Consider the following 23,695-nt stretch of genomic DNA (forward strand, 5'->3'; position numbering starts at 1 on the left):
AGAACCGCTTGTTTATATGCGAGCTACCCCATTCTCTGTTTTGTTCTGTATTTTTGCCTGTTCTGTGAGAAAGTGACAGGCTGATTTATTTTGTCTTTCCCCTCCTTAAAAGTTCCTTTGCACAGAACGATGGATGATGAGCGGAAAAACTTCTGCAGAAACATAGCATCTGATACGTTGGAATCAGTTTCTTTTCTGAACGTACCGGGTAAACCCTCACCTATGGAGTCAACAGTATTGCCTGATACAGAGGAACAGGAGGTGTGAATTGGTCTTGCAATATGTTTTTCTGGTTATGCTTTTTTTGTGGGTTGGTTTTTTTTTTTTTCAGCTGTAATTCTGGCAAATATTTCTTTGGTAACAACTGCTTTATTCCCCTACCCCCAAGATGTTTTTGATTCTTCTACTTAGTTCTCATTGCTTACAAATAAATTATAGCCAGTAGCACATGCAGATGGTCAATGCTCCATGATACGTCATGTGAAGCTTTTGAGAAGGAAGTAAAGGACTTCAGTAATTGCACTTTGAATGCAATATGGCTTTCCGTTCTTTTTAGTAAGCTAAAAAAGGATGTAGATCCTTGTGGAAAGCTTGTTAGGTGCTTGGAAATAAAAACCTATAATGCTGTGCTACGGTACGCTCTTGGAGATAGTATAGCCATCTCTGCTTTTTTATAATGGTAGGTTTCCTTACTGATTTCCCTCAGGTGATGTAATTTTCTATGATTAGTGGAGTGCTGGGGAGTGGGAGGGCTGTGGAGACCTCTGGTAAATCCATGTGCTGAATGAACAAGTTGCTAAAGTAGAGATTTTGAAGCTCTGTGAGAAAGGAAGGAATGCTGGGATCCCTCAAAAAATTTTCCTGCTATTATTGCTTCACCTGGGTGGGGAGACGTTTATGTAATGGTATGGGCTGGAAAAGCCTACCTTAGCAATGGAGAACTGTTTCATGGTTGTTACTGTGAGGAAGATGAGGGGCTAGTGCCTGGATGGTGATAATGAAGCGGTCTCTTGAGGCTAAGGATGTGTCAATCTGTTAACCGAACGTGCTCCATACAAAATGGAAGTGCAGTACTGCAGAGCAGCTGTTAGAAAATACAACTTGAATTCAATACAGAGGGAGACCAGAAGGTGGAAGCAGTGCAGTTTATGCCTCCAATAGTGTGCTCTTTTAAAATCAAAGCCTTAGCTTTGTTATAAAAGAACACTAAGGGTGTGGGGAGAGAGACCGGACAAAAAAGGGGTTACTTAAGGACATTAGGAGGTAAAGAAGCAGATGATACCTTAGGGTCTGAACTTCACAAGGAAGGAGAAAGTGAGGCAGTAAGATAAAATATGAAATATTGCATCAGAGATGTATCCTGCTATGCTTTGGGGGTGTTCTGTTTAAAAAGTGGCCATCGTTAACTGTTTTTTGTTTTGTTTTTTTTAATGAACAGGCATATCAACCTTTGAAAGTCTTCTTGAGAGTGAGGCCCTTTTCTGTAGCAGAGCTTGAAAACCATGAATCTCAGGTTAGTTGTAGAATTAAGAAATAAGTTTTTCTTCTCCCCCAAAGAGTTTTGTGAGTCAGGACTTTATTTTATAAAAGCCATGTATTGCTTTCAAATAGAATTAGGGATAACTGGATAAAGGTGATTTTAAAAATTTTTTTTAAATCACAATTGTTACTGATTTGTGTAGTATACTTGTAGCTCTGCAAAATTCCATGGAGTATGTTATTTAAAAGTTGGTGTCAGCCTTGACTCTACAGTGCTCAAGAAACAAAGGAGTTTTGTGGAAGAGATTATGCAATTCCAGGAGTAATTCAGATGTCTGACTGTGGCATTTCTTTGGGATGCCTGAATAGTCTGCTACCTTGTCTTGGTAACTTGCTGCTCATCCGGTCAGACTCTTCTCTAACCTCTACAGTTTATACTGTCAGATTCAGAATGTTTCATTGTTTTACGTGCACATACATGTACACATGCAAAAGCGCAGAAATACTCCTCTGTGTTCCTGACCCCATCCATCGCGAATACTGATGCAAAGAATTTTAAAGACCATTTAACTGTCCTTGGAGGACAAGGTCTCTGCAGTGTATCTTGAAGTCTGCATGTCTGCAGGGTCTCAAAGGCTCTCGGACAGACCTCTTGTCCTGACCTGTTTGAAGAAGAATTTAATATTAGTTCTGATTTGCTTCTTGCAATTTGCTTTTTTGAAACGTAGCCTTGCTTTTAGTCTTCCGGAGTTGGAAACTTTGTATTTTTTTTCACTTGGATTATGTTTTTCTTCCCCTCAATTTACATTTATCTTTCTTTAGGCAGTTTTTGTTGAGTAGTATGCACTGCCACAGTGCTTCTAGTTTGGTATTATTCAGCAATCTGAGCTGGCTGTAAGGGTAAACTGATTTACAAAATCAAATTGGTTTGTGAGTTATGTCATTCCTCTTTGGAATGGGAAATATCTGACTACCTGAGCACTAGTGAAACTACTTGTTCTTAAAAGCAGGGAGGGAGAAAAAATAGTGTTAAAGCTTGTACTAGATTTTTTTTTTTTAAACTCTTGTCTTAACATAGTTCTTGATTAAAATAGTTGATCTTCCACTGTACTAGCTGTATAACCTGTTTTGCATGGTACGAAGCCTTTTTTCCTCAGCTTCCAACAACTATGAATGCTTGAAAGATCTTCAACTTCTTCAATGTTTTCTACTCTCTTAACTATCACCTGAATCTGTGAGGAAGATGCTTGGTAACAAATGGAAAAAAACAAACCCAACAACCAACCAACCAAAAAAAAACCCCTTACCATCTGTATAATCAATGAGAGATCAACTTAATTCTTAGGTCCTTTTTTCCTCCCTGACATGCATAATTGTCAGGAAAGCATCTTTGTTCCAAATATGCAACAAGAAAAGAAAAAAGTAGAACCCATGCCCTATTTCTTATAGCTGTAGACTGATGTTTAAACGGAGATAGTCAATAGGTTAACTGATCTGTTGTTGCTTATAGAGATAATGATTTCTGCAATAAAGCTCAAGAGCTTTGGATGGAATTTGGTACTTCTCGTACAACTGCCAGTGATTCTCTAGAGTCACCCATGGGAGAACAGGAAGTTCTTTGAATATAAACAATGTGTATAGAGCCAGAAATGGTCTGGCTCCTGCCAGCTTACCTGTGGGGTTAGCTGGGGGGAGACAAAAAGAGTGGTGTGTTACTAGCTGGATTCCAGCTCTACAGATTTGACTTCAAGGACTCTACTCATGAGCATCTATGAGGCTGCAGATGTTGGATTCTTCTGTAGCTCTAGGATTTGGTACATCTGATGTGCATTTCTCTTCCTGGCAATGTGGGAGGAGTGTTAAAGAGTGTATGGGGTTTAGAGCCTGGCACAGTAAGCAAGTGATTGGTCTGAATTCAATACCCAGCTGCTTGGAGTTTCAGTTGATAAACAGACTTGTTAACTGAGACTCCTAGGGAGAGCAGTACTTCCTATGTACATGCTATATATGGATTATTAGCTTTACCAGCTCTGGCCAGTTCCTGAACATAAGTGTCAGATTTAGTTACAATCAATCCTTGTGGCTGATGCTTCAAGACAGTGTTAAGCTATACTGGTAGTTCAGTTTGTATTTTTGGTATTTTACACCATTGTCTGGTGTAAAATAAATTTTCCTGGGATACTGCATTCAACATTTATCTAGTTAGTGAGTGCTAGGTAATTGCATCTCATGTTTACTTAATTGAGAAGTAGTACTTGAAACTAATTCAGTTTTCTTCATTACTGATAACACCATCTATTAAAGGATAATGCTTCAAACTTATTTTACTTATTTATGCTGGTCATAGCTTGTTTCACGCTGAAAATGATTGAAGTAAAAAAAAAAGTAGATTTCTATATAGATTTGTTGTCATAGCTAGAGTTGTGCAGGCCACAATCGCAAAATACCAGGGTTTGGAACATTTTAAAAAAAAAAAAAAAACTTGCTGAAAGGAATCCTAGAAAAATTTTATACCTCTTAGAAAATTCCGTATGATTGACTTAGCTTTGTCTGCACTCTGGCTTTCATGTGAGGTGGATATCTCTGTAGCTGTTACCTGCCTCAAGAGTGGTTATATGTAAAGTTTGCAACTCTGCTAAAGAGATGAAAACACTAGGGCTTTTGTTGGTTTGGGTGTGGGGTTTTTTTGTCTGTTTTGTTTTGTGGTTTTTTTTTTTTTTTTCAGATATCCTTCTTCATAAATATTTTGTGTGTGGTGTTTTGGTTTACCTTGTCTTGTTTTTTTTAAGAGTTGTGTAACTATTGAAGATCCCCAGACAGTAATTCTTAATGCACCCAAAGAGTCTTCTACAATGAAAAACAGTGAAAGAGGGATTGGTCATTCTGTGCACAGGTTCACTTTTTCTCAGGTAAGCAAATACTTTTCTAATTTTTAGTTATAGTTTGTTGTTTTCCCACTGCATTGATAAAATCGAATTTTCTACTATATCACACAATGTGATTTTTTTTCTTTGAAGTACCTGGTACCTGTGGTGGTACTTGCTTTAAAAAAGACAGACTGCTTATTATTTACTGTTAGGCTGTCAAGAAAGCTGTATTGCAATGGAGGTCCCTATTAGATGAGACAAGGAAGCTTCCTTGGTAGCTCTGTTTGCTTTGATTAGATGCCACAGAAGCTTCTCATAGGCACATACTTACAGTTGTTCTGCTGTTTCTGTAGATGCCCTCATCTGGGAAGTGCTACAGGAAATCACTTGTTTAAAGGGACTGATGTAAGCATGTGTTTAGGGACTTAATTTTGAAAGAATAGCAGCCTAACTGCTTAAACCTTCTGTACTGGAAGTAAGTTTTTTAACTCTGTTACTTTCTGCAAGCACTTCCATTCTTACAGTATCAAAACATAAACAGCTCCAGGCATTGAGTTGTTTAAACCATTGTAATGCTGATCATCTCATCTGTCCTGGCTGACTGGTACAGAGTGAGGAGGGAGTCACCAGCAGAGCCCTTGAAAGTATTCACTAAATAGCATGTGCTCAGTAGCTTTTTGAGTAGTTTATTTTAGGAATAGGAAAATATTCAAAAATAAGTGCAAGCCTGAGTGCCTCTCAGAATTAAGTAGACATCCCACGAGAACCCAAGGGAAAATGTTGAATCAGAAGGGGTTCAAGCAAGACAGAAAACTAAGCTGGTATCTCCTACTCAGCTTGCTCTGAAAAACTAGTGCTTAATATTAATCAGTGCTTAATATTTTGATACATTAAACTACTTTGTGCTGCTTGTCACTACTTTTTTTTCCTTTCTCTTTCCCCTCCTTCTCCAAGGTCTTTGGACCAGAAACTACTCAGAGTGAATTTTTTGAAGGCTCAATGAAAGAGATCGTAAGAGCGTATGTTAATGGAGTGAATGGACTGGTGTTTACTTATGGGGTTACAAATGCAGGCAAGACATTCACTATCCAAGGTATAAAATGTTTGCCAAAAATCATATATAGCAACCAAGTCAAAACCCAATGAGAAGTTTTTATGAATGTCTACATCTTATGTTTTGTTTTTTTTTAAGGGACTTCAAAAGATTTTGGTATTTTACCTCGCTCACTTGATGTGATTTTTAACCACATAAGGGGAAGACATTACCTGAAGATGAATTTCAAACCATATTTGAGCAATGATATTAAGAAACTAGAAGATGCACAAGTTAAGCAAGAAGAAGCCATAAAAACTGCTATTCTTGCATCACTGAAGGAGGTCAGTGACCAAATACTTCCTTGTTACTGACTGACGTTTCTTAAAAACTTCTTGTCTAACAATCTTAAATATATCTCGGTTTCACTATTGATTCTTTAGATTTATCTAAATCTACAGTACAATTACTTGGTGAACCTTGGAATAATAAGGCTGGTTTTGGAGCTCAGGGTAAACTGGAAGAACTTGCTGCAGCAAGCAGCACACAGTTCAAACCAAAAACCATTGCAAAGCCTGGATTTTCCATAGAGGAGCAGTTCTGACACTGTGGTGACACTAGCCCTTGAAAAGTCTCTGAGAGCTGACCTATCTAAAACCTGCTGCTTGTTAATTGAATCTTCTTTTGGGTCAGGTTCCCAGGCTGGATCTCTGGGCAGTTGCTCAAATTCCAGTACTAGCTCAGGAAAGATGATGGCAACGTCTTAGCAGGGGCAGTGAAGGAGACAGAAGAGTCCCTTTTGGTGCAAGACAGTCTTAAGGCAGACGATACAGTTGATAAACCTGTGATTTGTGTAACTTCATGAAGAAACTTTTCTGATACAGCAATTGAAGTGAGATGCCACAAAATGAGTTTTCTAAAAAGATTACAGCCTGCTTTAGAGGATTGTATGTGTCTTTTACTCTGGTCTCTGAAGATTGTAGGTAGAATAGAGGAGTCTTTACTGTGGCAGCCTCCTGTTCTCATTATCTAATCATTTCTGTTTCCATTGTAAAATGGGTCTTACCAGAAAATGGGCACCCTTGTGTGTGTGACTCTTTAATACTTCTAAGCTCAGATGCAAATTGCCACAAGATGTCTGTCTTTTCTGAACACAAGGAAAAAAAAACATTTTTTTAAACTGAACTGTGACCCTACTGCATTTTGGGGTTATCATTCAAAGCAACACTGAACAAATTCTGGGAAGTAGAGAAGTAATGATTGATTGAGTTTTCTCTCTTCTATGTCTTTAACAACATTGGTATTAAAGTACTCTGGTTAGCTCTGAAAGAATATCCTTCTATGAATTATATTCATATGTAAAGTTCCACTCTAAATTCTGTCGCTTAATTTAAACTCTGCAAATGGGACTTCATATAGTCTGAGTCTGGTTAACTTTTGAGGGAAGACCTCAGATAAAATCTAAAAGATGCTAAAGATTGTGCATTTCTTGTGAGAGTGTCTTAAAAAGTTTACTTGCACTGTGTGCATGTGCAGGGGGTGAGGATATTGAAGAAAAGTTGAGGCGGTCAGGAGAATAGTAGGTAAATATTTTCTTAAACTATGGAACCTACAAGCTTTCAAGAAGGAGCAAGCAGGAGCTCAAAGTCTAGTACAGAAGGTCAAATATCTTACTTTGAAGATAATTCTATACTTTATTCCTTTCTGTTAAATCAGTCTGACTTTATTAATAGTTTAGTTACTGAATATTGCAGTAGGGTATCTAGATGCTGCTGCACTACAGTGAAAAGCGAGCAAGACTCCACCGTCAGGAAGGAAAGGCAAAAACGCATCTAGAAAATAATAACATGACAAGACCTTGCTTCTGTATTACAATGCTCCCACAGTGATAGCTCAGCTATCGCCAGTACGGGAACTGTGCTTCGTGATAGCTTGTGAATAGCATCACTGTTCAGATGTTCACTCAAGCCTGTAATCCGAGAGCAGATACGGTTTGGTGGGCTTGGTTTTGGTTTACATGCATTTCTGTAGGCCCTTTTCCCAGGCTCAGTTTACATGTCATGCAGAAAGAGCCTGCTCTTCCTTTCATTCTCAGTTTAAACTGCTCTGAGTTACTGCAATACTCTTGTATTTAATGTTCTACTATTTGTTTTCTATACGGTACTGCTGCAAGAACTCTTGCTCGGCATGGTTCACACCCTCTGTTTCCTTCCCTTTACTTGTTCTATTCACTGGATTAAATACTGGGTTTTACTGGATTAAAAGCTGCTTTACTTGCATTCCTTTTCCCACCTGTCCTCGTATTTGCTATTAAATGTCAGCTTCTGTCGCTGGCAAACAATGTCAGTTCCTGTTCCCACTTGTTTTCAGGCACTCATCTTCGTGTTCTTTTGTGTATTTGGTCTTATGATTTGAAGAACGGCATAGCAACATAGCTAGTTCACTCCATTTTGTTAAAATACTTTTACAGAAACTTACCATGTGTACAAGTACTGTTGTACTTGGGTTTTTTTACATTATTTTACATTTTTGACATGTGTAGATGTGCCATGTGTGTCAGTCCCTTGCCCTGCTTTAGAATTCTGCTTTGTACGTTACAAACAGAATGAACAGAATCCATGCTTGTGGTTATACTTGTAACTATGCAAGCAGCATAAATGTATAGACAGTGCAGTCATTGCAAAATAGTAACTTATAAAATAAATGACAACAAAATCATACACTATTTATCTTTAAAATGGAAGATTGGGAAGTGTGGCTTCATACTTTTCTGTTTGCAAAAAAAAGAAATCTGTTTTGGATATATCAAGTGAGTAACATAAGCATCAGTAGACAATCCATAATGAATTTAGCCCTGCGTTGTAATAGAATTAAGGTTTACTTCTTTGAATCTGGTTCCGTCTTCTACTCTAGGATGACCCTCTGTCAGGGTTGGGGTTTTGGGAAATCGGAGTGAATGTCCTAATGAATAAAATATGGAGAGGGAGGTAGTTTGTGGAGCTGTTGGAATCTCTAAATAGTGGGTGTTGCTACTTGATTACACCAGTTTTCCTAGTGGTAATTTGAAGCCTGTGCTTTGACGAGTCTTGGCAGGTTTATAAATAATTTTGTTGACGTAAAGAAATTTAGCAACTGTGTACGCTTAAAGAAACTGTGCTGTCATCTATACAGGATTTTTAATGGTCTTTTAATTCAATCTGAATTAAACCAACATAGACTGTTGGTTTATCAGATCTTTAAGTCCTTTATGAAGCTATCATTTCACTATGTCTGAGGCCTTAAAGTAAGTTTGACCCAAACTCTCCCAGACCTGGTGATTTGCAAAAGCGATTGGCAGCAAGCCATCAAATTAGGAGTCTCTGCTGCTTTAGTGTCTTCGTTGCCCTGAACAAACTTACTTCTTCAGTTCTTTTGATTGACTGAAATACTGTTCAGGTTTGTCCAGTAGTTCATAAAGGCATCTTGGGCTGTCGCAGTCTGACAGAGGATCTTGGTTCTCCCAGGACTGTAAAGTCAGTCTACCGTGTTAGCAGCCATTGGCCTCTAAAACAGGTTGGTGGGAGTAGCAGAGAGCAGTAATTCTTGTGAGGGAAAGCATTTATTGATTTTTAGTTTGGTATTGTTAAAAATATTTCATTTGCAGCCAGAGTGAGGGTGGCTTAACACTTAATACTACTGTAATATTTAAATCTTAAATACTGGAATTACTGTCATTTTTTTACTTCTGCTGTTCTCGTAGTCTGTTCATGTGGATGTAATGGTCTCTTGTTTTCTCAAGGAGACAGAAAGCATCTCGAATACCATTACAAACATGTGTGATGTGGAGTTGGCTTCTTCCAACTGTACTTCAAAAAGTGTTCCTTCTGATTCGCTAGGTAAAATAAAGTGGAGAAATTTTGTGGGGGGAAAAAAGACCGAAATTTAGAAATACAAGTGGGTAATTATTGGTGGATTTAAAAAAAAAAATCTCTGTACTATGCTACAAAGTAAATATATGTAGCTTTAAACCAAATTTTAATTGCTCAACTCAGGAGGAAGCATAATAATGTAAAAATACTTTCATAGCACTGCTCCTTTTGGGGGAAGGGGAAGGCTTATTTCTGCAAAGCTCACGTAAAAGCTGCTGGAAACTTGTGGTAGAGGGGGCAATAGCTTAGAACTTGGGCATATTCTGGTTAGAAGTGACTGCTGAGAAGTTTGAATGTTCTTGGGTAAACTCAAAGTTATACAGTGCTGTGTATGTCATTGCGCGACACATCTACAAGTCTCTTCCTTTTAGAATGTTCTATATGCTGCAATAAAAATTTATCGATGAGTTTTTTGATCATTGAACTCTTTCTGTTTTGGGTTAGCAGAGAGCAACTTTGTTCCGCTTGACGTATACAGGACTAATCTACACCAAAGAACACAAGCATCTGTGTGGATTTCTTTTTGTGAAATTTATAATGAGTATGTGTATGACCTATTAAATGTATTATCCACATCAAAACCTCAGAAGCGCAGAGTGTTAAGAATTTGTGAGGATCAAGGAGGAAATTCCTATATTAAAGGTAATAATACTGTTTTATGACCTTGGCAGTTTCGCAGAATTTTTTGGGTGGTCAGAAGTGTATGTAAAAGGTCTCTTTTCACAGACTTAAAGTGGATTAACATTCAGAGCGCTGAAGAAGCCTGCAAAATACTAAAAATAGGAAACAAGAACCGAAGCTTTGCTTGTACTAGAATGAATGAGCAATCAAGTAGGAGGTTTGTTCCTCTAATTATCAGCATACTCTGTCTCTTTCCCTTTAAGGGGAGGGAGGAGGGGAAGGGGGGAGAAAACTTCAGAATATGTTTGAAATGAGCCACTCTTTTAATAATAGCTTAAGACTTTCCTTGATTATTCTGGTTTTATTATAAAATTCTTTCTGGAAGAAAGATAGGAGATGCCCTATGACTGTAATAGTAGCTGGACTTGGGTTGCTATTTGCTTTGGATAACCAAAAAGATCAAATCACGTTAATTTTTGAGTGCCAACAGGGCACTTGACAAATGCTTATGGTGCTGAGTGGGAATGGCTGTGTGAGGATGTTGAAGCAAAACCTGGATAATTCTTCATCACTGGCAGTATAGTTCTTGGAAACCTGGAGTCTGTCAGTGGGGGATGTAGGGAGGAGCAAGTCATGCAGTACCTTTCAGTGCTACTAGATTATCTAGATGCTTTTAGATTGCTGTGTTCTAGGTGAGCTTACTTGGTATCTTGAGAATTAAGCCTCCAGCTCTTACCTGGCTCTGGGAGACAAATCAGGGAGAATCTGGTTTGATGGAGTAGGAGAAAATAAAGAGAAGGTGGTATACGTTCTGTTGAAAATGCCTTCTTACTTGATTTTAATGCCCTCTTACTAATTTGTCCTTGAAGTGTGGAAGGGCCATGTATATTTAGCTACTATAGTCATAGTGTTACTAAGCCTGCTTTTTCTCTAAAAAGCATGAGTTACTCTTTTCTGTGTTAGTGTGAAATTTAATGGCAGCTGTCTTTAGCTATGATTCCACCTGAATTTCACTCAAGCCTAAAGCAGTGCAGAAAAGAATTGTGTTTTTCTGGCGGAGTTTGGTGCCTAGAATGTCATCTTTTTGCTCCAGAGAATATGTTTACTTCTACTTAGTTTGTTTCTAAATTGTGTTTTTTGTCTTGTTTTGTTTTTCTTTTTAGAAACTTCATTCTTAACTTATACTGGAGAAGTTTGTCTTCTGTGCTTCCTCATTTATTGGATAAACTGGGGACAGGGCACTCCTGCTTCTGGGATTTTCTGTTTTGGTTTCAGACAACATATGTCCACTGCCTTTGTAGTTTGATGCCTAAAACACAGTAACTAGATTTTTTTCAAGTGTAACAAATTCAGCCTTTCTAGACACCAGAGTAATTTGAAAACTGAAAAAAATAACTGTGTATATTGAAGGCAATATTACAGGACTGTCAAACCTTAACTTATTCTCCTCCCCTATCATCTATTTATTTCTAAGTTAATTCCTCAGATTTACTGAGTTCAGATACTGTCTAAAGTTTGTATACTATGAGTACCTGAGTAATCATCTTCTGACCAGTAGACTCAAGTGAACCGACTTGTTCATTCTCCAAGGCAGCTTGTAGGCTTCATGGGATATCTTTCCCCTCTCCTGTACTGAAAGAAATGGAAAGTCACAAAATGCAACTTCTATTGCTGCTTTTGCTGCTGAATGAATGCATTGCAAAGATAACTAATATAAATTAGTGAATGTATTCTTGTTCTTTCTTCAGCACTGCACTTTCTGTAGCATACAAATTTTACTTTGCTTCAGTGCCTGTTTAATTTTCAAAACTGCGGTTATTAAAAAGTACTTCTTTCCATTCCAGTCACAGTATATTTTCAATCAGGCTGCTAAGGCTAACTGATGAGCATCAGCCCTGTGTTCTTGGAGTTTCGGAGTAAGTGAATGCTTCGGTTCATTACCAGAATGTAAATGTTTTAGAAAAGTTGATAAGGTATAAGCATGCTGGTGAACTTTCTTTTAATAAACAAATCCTCTGAGAGCTGAGGAGGAAATCAGAACTTCACTGCCTGCATAAAACTGACTGGAAATCTCACAGGGACAGGCATCAAAGTGTTTCCTTGTCTCTTTTATTCTGTTAAGATTTGGCTGAAGCAACCTGTTAAAATTCTGCCAGTAGTATGTAAACTGAGGGAAATGTATGTATATTGTGTTACATAAAGGGGAGGTGGGGACAGAGTAGCACTAGGTAATTCTACACTGTATATTCTGGTAAGCAGAATTCAAATGGCTGGCCGATAGAAGCCAGCTCTATGGTTGGAGTGCAGCAGTTAGTGCTGAAGACTCAAGGTGCAAGCTCTGCCGGCGTATCTTTCTACTTGGGGACCAGACTAGAGTTTATGGGTTGAATGTTTGTGGTACCATGTTTGATGTGCTCCTGGAACACAAATTCTAGTCTAACATCAAAAAAAGAATGCAGGTGACATGCTTTGGGACTGCTCCATAGCACGGTCCACAGTAAGAGGGGATTTGCTTAAAAACTATTCTCCTGATCTGAAATGCTAATGTAACTGCACCCAGTAAGAGCAGTGCTAAGTCCTTACACCTCTCTGGTTTTTTTTGTGATTTGGAGGAAGTGGCCTAATCTTTTGACCTCAAGCCATTTAGGTAGCTGCTTTTTTTTTTTTTCCTGATTAATTGTCCATTTAGCTTGATATGGAAAAATGAGGACAGTCCCGTAACAGTGGTTTAGTTCAGTCTTAGTTCCTACTCATTTGTCTCTTGTCTCTGCTAAGCAGAGATAGTAATAAATATACCTCACTGAGATAACACCTTTTAATATCAGATGTTATGGTGACAAATACTCTGAAGAAAGATAACTTGAGGAAATTACTGCATCTGTATTCCTTACCGTTCCCTGCGTTGGTGTATTCCCCTGGCAAAGCTTGCGGCAGATGTTAGATGAATGACAGTTTGTATGTTGTTTAAGGAAGAAAAAAAGCTCTCCGTCTTGTACTGAAAAGGATAAAGATCATAAGATCATAGCCTTTCATACAGTTGAAATATGTGCCTTATTAATATGTATAGTATTAATATGTACTTATTTCAGCTGTGTGAAAGGCTATGATCTTATAAAGGTGTTATTTTATGTAAATAAATGTATGTATAAGTGACTAATAATTGGGTTACATAAATTATCTAACTTTCAGAGTTTCCTGTATTTCAAGCCTTTCTTAATATAAAGTGAAAGTGATGAAATTCCATGATTATCCAGGATAGTTGTCTCTGATTGTAACCTATTGCAGTATGAGGGACAACTCAGTGGCCTGAGTTTAGTAGCACATAATTGCTATAGCCAAACAAAGAGCTCAAAGATGATCTGGCAAGGACTTCTGGCCTCTTATTTGCTGTGGTGAGCAAACGGTTCCGCATCCAAAAGAGGCAGACTACAGTTTACTGAAGCATACTGCTGTCCTGCAGTCCTCTGTGCTGGAACCAGTGATGGTAATGGTCAAAGTGCCTGGAGTATAGCCCCACTTACAAAAAACTATTTTAGAAATTCTTCCTATCTCATCTGGAATTATTTTAGGATTGCAATAAAATTTGGGTTCCTAAACTGAATTCTTCATGTACAAATGCCTACAAAGCTTTAAAAGAACACCACAAGCAGATTTCTTTGATGTGCTGAATAGACAGTATTGGGAGCAGTGTTCTTGTTTGAGTATCTTTATATACAATGGGAAGATAGATAAGTTAGTGCTGGTATCTTAAATACCTTGCATAGCACCTTCTGGAAAAAACATCAGTATTTAAAATACAACTTATTCTGTGATCTAGGTAGGCTGAAATGAGTCACTCATTTACACTTTAGGCACATAAAGAAATAAAAAGACATGCAGTTCTGTTTTCATACTGTTTAGAAACAAGCTTGTGTGTGTTCTGGGTAATTCTTTCATGCAGGTTGTCTTTCTGTGACTTGGCTGGATCAGAGAGATGTAATAAAACACAAGCCTTTGGAGACAGGTTAAAAGAAGCTGGAAATATTAATAATTCTCTTCATATCCTTGGAAAATGCATTGCAGCATTGAAGCAAAATCAAAATCCAAAGTAAGTGACAAGTTGTAAACAATGTGCTGAATTTTGGGTTGAAAACCTAAGTATCCCTTTATGTTTCTGCAAGGTGGTTTGCATGTTCAGAGGAAAATGGAGATGTACAAAATCCTGGAAGCCTTCTTTGTTACAGATGTCACTGGAATACCTGAAATGAACGTTCTTTCTCCAAAACTGTTGTTTGTGGAGAATAAAAAAGGGCAATTTGCAGTAAAGTAGCAAGCTTTTTTTTGTGTGTGTATGTATGAGTGTGTACACTTTGTGTACAGAGCTCCTGTTTTGTCCTCTTCCCTTCCACATCCAAATTATACAGGTAGATTCATCAGACAGTTGACAGATGTCTGTTATTTGGCTTGTTTCAGTGTCTGCTTTGTAACACTACGGAACTGGGATGCACACACTATGCTAATTTTACTTTTAAATACTTCAATTTGTTGGGGAGTTTGAGATCCAGAAAAGACCTTGCTCTTTGATGTGAAATAGCTTAGGCTTAAATATGAGCATCCTACTGCAGCTGTTTCCTGAAAGAGAGAAACAGAATTAAGTGAAGTTACAGTATCACACAATTTTACAATTTTTTTTTCTTTCATCATTTTATTATTCTTTTCTCCATGAGGATGAAGCCAAGCTATATTCCATTCAGAGAGAGCAAATTGACTCGTCTGTTTCAGCCTTTTTTTTGTGGAAAAGGCAAAGCTTGTATGATTGTAAACATTAATCAGCATGCTTCTACATATGATGAAACACTACATGTAATGAAATTTTCAGCTATAGCCAAACAGGTAAGAGTGTATCTGCTTTCTCTGCTCTCTGGCGTTGTTTGTTACTATTAGTTTGTGAAATGATCAGGTTGTACAGACTTGAGTGTGATTAGGACTTTGAGGCATCATATTAATTCTTCTGTATGTGGCTTCCTCTAAAAGGCTTCCAGTAGTCTTGCCCATCCTCAAACCTATCTGTGGTAAGAAGTTAAAATGTCTGCAGCTGTCTGTGGCTTGTTCAGTTTTACACCACAGACGTTCTGGGTGTGGAAAAAGAAAAAAGAAAAAAAATAGTAGTCAGGGCACTTTCAGATATGACTGGTTATACAATATATCTGAGTATCTGAGCAAATGCAAGATTTCAATTCAAGCTTTTGATGAATTGTTTAACCTGTGTGCAGTTAAGCATCTGTTGTACAAAATGACAATTGTTTAAAACTTCTTGGACAGCTGGCAGTGACAGACAAAGAAGTAGCCTTTTACTTTGTAGTCTGAATCAGATCTTGTGCCTGCATTGTTCCTATTTGGCTAAGTGCAAGTAATTAATAACAAACAGAAAGGGAAGACTTTTTTTTTTTGTAGATTAACGCATGCCTTTTAAAGCAAAACCCCCTCTGCTAAAATCTATGTGCTTTCCTGTTTCCCACTAGCTCTGCTCATCAGCCTCCCCTTAAATTCAGGACTTGGTCTTAAGTTCATTCAGGTTCCCTGCAAGCTGCTGCAGGGGGTGGGGTGGTGGGCTGTACTGTGTTTCATGGCAGAAATTAAGTCCATTTCTAGTCTGGAACCATGGATTAGTTCTGACACATTCCAAGTCTGTAATGGCATGTCTAATATGATCTCGGAGAGATATTATTTTTTTCTAATTCTGTTTGGCTGCAACTTTTCTTGTAAAATAAGAGCATGCTCTGAGGAGTCAGTCTTCTCTGATGTATTGTCCTATGACCTACACATGTAAAATCTTTATGTAACAAGCATGAATTGCTGAATCCTGTTCGCAGTATTTCAGGAAGGAACAAATGTTTTAGGGATTTGCTGCTTTTCATTAACTTTCCAGGAAACTACACCAAAATCTTGTATTTTAGGGGGAGAGAAAACACCTTTCTAGACAAGCATACTAAGTTTGTTAGTAGGTAATCTTTCCCATTTTCACTTTGTTAGAGTACTGAAGTCTTATATTCATATTGATAGATGTCTTTGTCTGCAAAGACATGTAAAATTTTGTTAATGTTCTTTTAATCATTAAATATACTGCAAATACAACAATGCATTCATGCCACTTCTTCCTAGTGTTCTGACACCTGCAATATTGATAGCATTGATAAATCAGTGTGTTCAACTCTGGATTTTCCAGGTCATCCAGACAATCCTACCCAAAAGTTTCGGTTATTTTCCACCCAAGCTAGTTGGAGGCGACAGCAAACCTATTATGCACTTCGATGCTAACACATCTGTAGATGACTTTCCTGACAGTACTGAAAGCTATGCAGAAGAGGAAGTGGACATCACCATTCTGAGTCATGAGGTAGATAGGCATCTACTCAAAATTGTACCCAAGAAAGCCATCACTATTAGGTCTAATATTAGAATATTTTACCATAAAAGATGTGCTGGAAGCTGTATCAAATGAGAACTGGAAGCTGTATCAAATGAGAACTGGGCACTTCTGCTGGGTGTCAGACAGACCTAAATTTAAAGGGGTCTAGTTCTGGGGGAACAAGTGTAGCTGTGGAAGGCTGCCTGCGGCTTTCTAGTTAGGTCAAGTGCTAAATTTGGAATGCAACCAATTGCTCAATGAGTAAGAAAGCAGTATGTGTGTTTAAAACAACATTATTTAGTCGTTTGTGTGCTTTTGAGAACAGCAGGGATAAGTTAAGATGCAGCATTTTAAAAACAAAACTATACAATCTAATAAGAATAAACTGTAAACATCAAGTAGGCTTTATGATGAACAGTTGTACAAATTAATATTTAAATGCCAAAAAAAGTATAATTTTTGATAGCAGAAACCATCAAGATGGAGGAAGGTTGTCTTTACAGTAGAAATTCATGTTTGAAAATATTTAACCCTTGGTGCAGCCCACCTGAAAATACAGGCTTGTAGAAACGCCCTCTGTGGATGGCTCTCTGTATCAATATTTCATTTGATGTGGATATCAATGTGTGCTTCTAGCTTGTTTGCTGAACTGAAATATGTTGAATTTAGGATCTCTTGAAAACTGCAGAGAACCTAAAGGAGAAGCTACTTGCAGAAAGGCAAAGTAAGCTCCTTCTGGAGGTTAAGATACGTAAAGAGATGGCAGAAGCAATGTTCCGGCAGCTGTTGGAAACGGAGGAAGCCTGGAGGCAAGTCAAATTGCTGTCCATTTCAGGACAAAGGATTTCACGTATCTAAGTGCATACATATATATATCTGTATAAGCAAGGCATTCATGTTCCTGTTACTTAGAGAAATTAAGGCTGGACAGTTTCAAAGCTTCTTGTGAAAAGGGAAGAAGAAACATTAAAATAAACTTGTAAAGATCAGCCTCTTCCCATGTACAATGCAAAAGTAATGCTGCTTTCTGTTAAACTTTTTTCTACTTAATTTGTAAGTACTAGAGATTGTCCTGACTCTTTATTAATATTTAGCAGATGTGGAATACTGTTACAGGTACCCCACTGAGGCTTGTGATTGTTCTAAAACTTGCTCATGTTAATATGCATGTGCTTAAGGTAGTTTGACTTGTATCTTTTTGAGCTCTCCTTCTGGATTCTTGCTTCTGGATGACTTAGGAACCTTTGTCAGTTTATTGTCTTATAAATTACCGTGTCTGCCCCCACTGATGTTAATAACTTGAGGATTTTTTTCAAGCTGAAGCTGAATTCACTTCCTCTTAATTCTTCTCTTCTTGAAATTGGTTTCCTGCTGTTTGAATTGTTAACAGAGACTAACTCCAAGTTAAGTTGCCAGCTGAACAGACTATGGCTTAACACCTGCGCTGATTTTAAAATTGTTTGGGTACCTTTGACCAAACACATGAAACAGAAGTGATGCTTTTTTTCTTTTGAGGTGATATTCTATGTCAGTGCAGGGGCATTTTTTTAAATTGTGACAAGAATAATATGTAATGTATTGAAATAATATGGCAAATTTGGTACATATCTTTAACAGGGGGGAAAAAAAAACCAACCCCAAAACAAAAATGTGAAAGACACCTCTTGAAAATACGCTTTAAATATCAGGTCTAATTTGGAGTAGTAATATCTATCACTACATGTTGGTGGATTTTTTTAATAAAGCTTTTGTTTGACAGATCTTAAGTATGTTTCTTCTATAGCACTTGTCCTGGTATATGCCAAATAGAAGTTATGTCTTAATGCAAGTCTGTAGGATCATTGAGAGTAAAAAGGAGAAAAGGGAGAAAAGTAATTCTTGGTCTCTTAACTTCACAATTTATGATCAGATTAATAACTTTGATATTGCCAGTTGAACACATGTAGTCAAATTGTAATAGCTGGAAAGCTAATATATTAAATAACACCAACATGTTCTCCTCAGCAACCGCTTGGAAGATATGAAAGACAGTTATGAAGAAAAACTGGAGAGCAAATTTGAAATGTATAAAGAGGCCATCAAGAAACACGCATATATGTGTGCAATGGAACAAATCGAAGACCATTATGTTCCCGTAGAAGAATTTCTAGCTGAACAACAGAAAGTTGAGGTATGACTTGACTGCTGTTTAAAAAAATCAGTGCTAGTCTTTTAACTGTAAACTTTCCTTTTCCTTGACAGAATCATTCAGGAAACCTAAATGTAACACTGAAGAGTCACCATAACTAGGAATTCAGCCTAGGTGCTAACCATAAGGATAGAGATGTATTCTGTCCACCGCTACCTGTAGTGTATACCTGAACTATCTGATCTTTGAGGGCACAGTTCATTTAAATCCAAATCATCTTTATCTCTGTAGTGCAATGATTGGAACACCTAGAGGAATGGTGTAGACAGCTGTCTGGCTTTGTGGTGATCCTTGGGATTGTAGAGTGTGGGGTAAAAATTTAGTCTGAAAGGGCTGATGGGGAATTCAGTACAGGGTAGCTATTTTAATTATAATGGATCTGTGCTCTGAAGGTCTAGAGGGAGGATACCTTAATCTACTGAATGGACTTATACCTAGAACTGCTCAGAGTTGACATCAGTAAGTTGCTATTCCTTTTGCAACTGAGCCATGTTAGCCACGTGCAACTCTGTCAGTCTCTACTTCTAGCCTCCGCATAGATAGCGAAGTGTAGCCAGGCAACAGATGGGACCTGTGGGTCTGTCTTTTCAGGTCTGTAGTGGAAGAATAGAACAACTGTGGTGAACACCAGAGGTGCTTTCTCACTATGCTGTCATGCCCCGGAACCAATAAGACATCTCACTCTGCTGATAGGCAGGTTCCTTTTAAGACATGAAGGAAGTGGGGTTTCTGTTGTAAATTGTGATACGTAAACATTTTTGCTTCTACAGCTCTCTAGTCAGGTGCTGACAAGCAACACTGTATCGTGTAACAGGCTGTGTTTTTCCAGCTTCTTCACACTTGTCTTTTCTCCCCACTTAGACTCTGGTTTTATGTTCACTTTAGCCCTAGCTATCCTCCATGTTGGGGTGGAGGAAAAGAGTTTCAGTAGTGCTCTCTGTATTTATAGCTGCTTCTTACACTGGCCACAAGGCTGCTTAAGGGAAAATTCAAAGGACAAGATGATCTTGGTAGCAAGTCAGATACGAAACTGATGAAATCTCTAAGGTGTAAAATTCTTAATTGACAAAGGAGAGTAGAACATGAAATCAAAGCAGGCAGCTTCATAGAACCAGAATTAGATGAATAACTTTTCTTAATGGTGACACTTGTTTGATTTCTCACTTTGAAATACCACCCTAGCAAACTGACAGGTACTAAAAAAGAGATTGAGATTTAAAATTTTGGTCTATGAAATGTATTCTTCCTTAATTAGCAAGCTGACTGGCAACAGCATTTAACAGATGCACTTAAGTTTCCTTTCTGCCCTAAGTTTACTTTTAATACAGTTTGGAAATCTCCAGACTGGAAGAGTTGACTCATCTGTAAAGGAACTTCTTTCTAGAAGGTCTCATGATCTGAGTGTTACTCCTTACTGTGACTTCTCCACCATAACCATCACAACTTCCACCTGAAATGATTTTAAAACTGCTTATATGTGTGTAGTATGATTGAAGAATGTGCAGTAATGCATCAGGTTAAGCAGAAATTTAGACAAATTCTAGCATGTGCCCTTCTTTTTTCAGGATAGAGAGAGTAAAATACTGCAATTGGAAAAGCAACTTGATGAACAGTCAGGGAAGCTGTTGGCTATGGGAAGTCTGAATTCAGATAAACTGACTACTGAAAATAACATGGAACTAGGTAGGAATCTAATCTGGATATTCAAAGTTCATTTTACTTTTGGTAATGTGTATAATACCAAGCAAACCTTCCTTTTGCCTCTAGATCTTACGAACAAAACGATGAAGAGAGCCAACGAAGGATTGCAGAAGCAATGCAAAGAGAAAGAAGAGGTAGCTCTTGCTTAATATTTAACAAATCTAGTGATAACAGTCCTAAACTGTGGCATAATTCAATGCACTGTGGACAAAACATGAAGATCCCTCCAAATTGGCATCAAGTTTGCAAAAAAGCCCTTGCCCAAATGTGGATGACTTTTGCCAGAGATTAGCTGTGTTCTGGCTTTACTCTAGTTTGTAAAGGCATCTACTGCTATAACGAGTCACATGGTGAACATGATGTGAGTTGGAAGTAGGGAAGTATATAGCCTTGTATTGGAATTTGTTGTGAACATTGCTGCCGTGGCCTCGCTGCTTTCCTTCCTGAAAGGGTGCCTGCTCACCCACAGGGGAACAGCTACAGAATCTGGTAACGGTTTCCATCTAGAGCCAAAATAATGCCTTAAACCATTCCTTTCTGTTAAGGACTGAACTCCACTATCCCCTTAAGTTTAAGTAAAGGGTAATGTCTCTGTTCTTCAAACAAGATTCTAGTGTTCTGAATAGCATATAGAGGTGGAAATTATGAACATCAGGCTGTGTTATGGAAAAGAAATTAATTATTTTTAGGTATACATTTCTAGTCTGTACCTTCAATGAACTTCTTGTAAGGCTACAGTTAGTTTCTCATGTTTAAAGAGGATGGGGAGGAGGGAAGAGACAATCTTGCTCCTTTCACTAATAACAAATAGGAGTAGGGGTTGGAGAAATACTTCCAGCTGGTTCTAATAAACCATGTAAATGGAAAGTGAACTTAAATCTCTTTTCTATTGAGAAAGCGTACTCCAAAAATAACTTTTTCCTTACCAAGTTTAATGTCTTGTGTTATGGCCTCTGGCATTTGTTTTCCACCCCTGCTCTTGAGAGCTCTACATAATTTTCCATTTCCTATGTTAATTTTGATGCTAGAAAGAAAGTTTGGCTTTTATGCTTGATATAGGGATACAACATTGATTGATTTGTATGGCTAGAAAGTGTTAGAATGAGGGGACTACTGCCTGGCACTAACTGAAATGAGAGAAGTTTAAAACAGTTGGTTTTATCAGTGCCTTTTTGCTGTTTTGTCTTGCATATCTGTGCATGTGTGATGAGTAATTCACTACTCTTTTTTTTTTTTCCTTCCTATTCAGCCATTAAATATGGGGGAAGGGTAGTTCTGGCAATCTAGATATTTTCCCTCCAACCTTGTAGAAGTAAGTTAATGATAAAATACAGTTGGAGTCAGTTATATCATTGGAAATGATGGGTTGGGACATGAGAGGTTGAGAGAAGTGGGCTTTGTCTTCGTTGCTTTGATCTTGGGAGTTTGCACTGTTCAATATTAATCAGAAATGCTTATAGTGTCTGTGTGAGTTCCAGTCATAAACAAAATTCATGTAAAATATGCTGTCTTGAGCTCCAGTGTCTATGGGTTTTATTTTCAGCTTATAAAATCTCTGAAGCTTAAAATACAGAAATTAAATGAGAACCTGCTAGAAGCTAATGAAGGCTACAGAAAAATGGCAGAAGAGAACAGTCAACTGAAGCATACAATTGTGCTCAAGGTTTGTCAACAATTTTAAAAGCAACTTTAATATAGCTTTTATCTATAGTTGTGCTGGATGTTTCTGTGTCTTTGTACATGTAAAACCACCATTCAGTCTAACTTATTTTGATGTTAGCATAATGTTTTTACTTAAGTTAGTTTTATTCCTTTCTTTTTTTCCATCCCCAACTTCCTGAATTATGAGCTCAGAGTTCTTGTGTTTCATTCCTTCACTTTCTAAGACAAGACTCATTTTTCAACTTAAATGATCGATGTGGTCATTAGAGTAACTTTAGGCTGACAACTCTTGCTAATCTAAAGATGCCAGAAATTATTGTCAAGCAAAGAAAATACTGGTCGGGACTCTAGTCATGAAGTGTTTTTCTGAGAGCAAGCAGTCAGTGCACAAATGTTAGTGCAACAAGACCTAAGGATCTACGGCTTTAAAGCTGTACTGACACTCCTGCAGAAGTGGCCATGCTGGCTAAGAGATATGGGCAGATAAACTCTTAATGCTGAAATGGAAGAAATCTTTCTTTCAGAAGCAGGGACTTCATAAAGTTGACAGCATCTGACCTCAGACATGAACTAAATTTTGAAATATAAAATGGAAATTTTGAACTCTTGACACTTTGCATCTATGCCTTATTGTAATCTGCCAATGAAGCAAGGCAGGTATAAGACTGCTTAGTGATGTTTTTGAACATTAAATCACCTTCTGCACATTTTTTAGTATAGTTCTGAGACTGAAAATTATCCGTCTTGAACTTTGTTTCTTAATTGGTTCTAAGACACAGGAAAGTGACTTTTTGTTAACCACAGGGATTAGAGAGCATCTTTAAGACTATATTCGGCCCACTCAAAGTATTTATTCAGTCCTGGTTAGCAGACTTCCAACTATTATAACAGTTTAGACTTCACCAGTTTTGTTTTCAGTAATTGCAACTTTAAGAGAGGAAAGCCTTTTTTTATTTGGTTCCTAGAACACGAGCAATTATTTGCAAAGTATGGCAAAGTGTTTAAGCACCAGCTTCTTCAGTCAAACTTGGTCTATAACTAGACTTGATGGCCCCGTAGTTTGCTGTTCTCTAAACTGCATAGCAGTAATTCAGAAGCAATGGGTACTGCTTAGACATAATAATAACAGGGGGGTTTACTGGTAGAGTAAAATAATCTGAAACAGAAAATTAACTACTTGAAAAAGGTTTTGGAACACTCACATTCCTTATCTTCATAGGAACAAGAAATGAATAGTCTTCAGAACTGGGCTAAACGTGTTCTTGAGCTTGAAGAAACAGTGTCTTCCCTGCAAAAAGAACTTAATGAAAGGAAAAAGCATTTTTCTATAGAGGAGCCAAAACAACAAAAACCTAGGAGAGGTTTGTTGGCTAACCTGAAATCCACAGTAGCAGCTACTGCTAGTACCCCTCTTGGTAAAGGCTGGGGGAAGCATGAAGATGCTTCATCCTCTTCAAGAAAACAAGTACTGTGGGCTCATAAAACAAAAGACTGATTAATGGAAGTGATAAAGAAGTCTAATAATTGCACAGTCTCAAATGGTTGGTAGCTTTTTTAAATCTAGATGCCATCTTGACTGTTACGTTAACTAACAAAAATGTTTAATACAGAACTTTTAAACTTGAATCAGGGTTGAATTTAGAACTATGTAAGTATAGACCTAAATATGGGTTTTTACTGTTGGTATAGGAATGTGATTTGATATAAATATAAAAACGTTTTTAATTCTTGAGTAACTGCTATCATGGTCTTCTATACTGATAAATATGCGATTCATGGAAAATTAGATGCTCCTCACTTGCTGCTCTTGTGGCCTTTTTAAACTAAGTATTTAATTTTAATTGTTGA

At 37.6% G+C, this 23,695-nt stretch overlaps 1 protein-coding gene across 1 annotated transcript; it reads left to right on the forward strand.

The window, feature by feature from the left end:
• Positions 1 to 129: 129 nt before the first annotated feature.
• Positions 130 to 23,342, forward strand: LOC141464017 (kinesin-like protein KIF20A). The gene is made up of 18 exons (XM_074146738.1): positions 130 to 261; positions 1,439 to 1,513; positions 4,269 to 4,388; positions 5,301 to 5,439; positions 5,539 to 5,723; positions 9,158 to 9,254; positions 9,732 to 9,929; positions 10,014 to 10,125; positions 11,753 to 11,824; positions 13,849 to 13,995; positions 14,615 to 14,780; positions 16,114 to 16,284; positions 16,966 to 17,105; positions 18,301 to 18,466; positions 20,050 to 20,167; positions 20,252 to 20,319; positions 21,729 to 21,848; positions 23,067 to 23,342. Exons 1-18 carry the CDS (start codon positions 130 to 132, stop codon positions 23,340 to 23,342), a joined length of 2,502 nt encoding a protein of 833 aa, XP_074002839.1.
• The last annotated feature ends 353 nt before the right edge of the window (positions 23,343 to 23,695 follow it).

The sequence above is a fragment of the Numenius arquata genome, chromosome 4 (assembly GCF_964106895.1).
Source record: "Numenius arquata chromosome 4, bNumArq3.hap1.1, whole genome shotgun sequence".
Taxonomy (NCBI): domain Eukaryota; kingdom Metazoa; phylum Chordata; class Aves; order Charadriiformes; family Scolopacidae; genus Numenius; species Numenius arquata.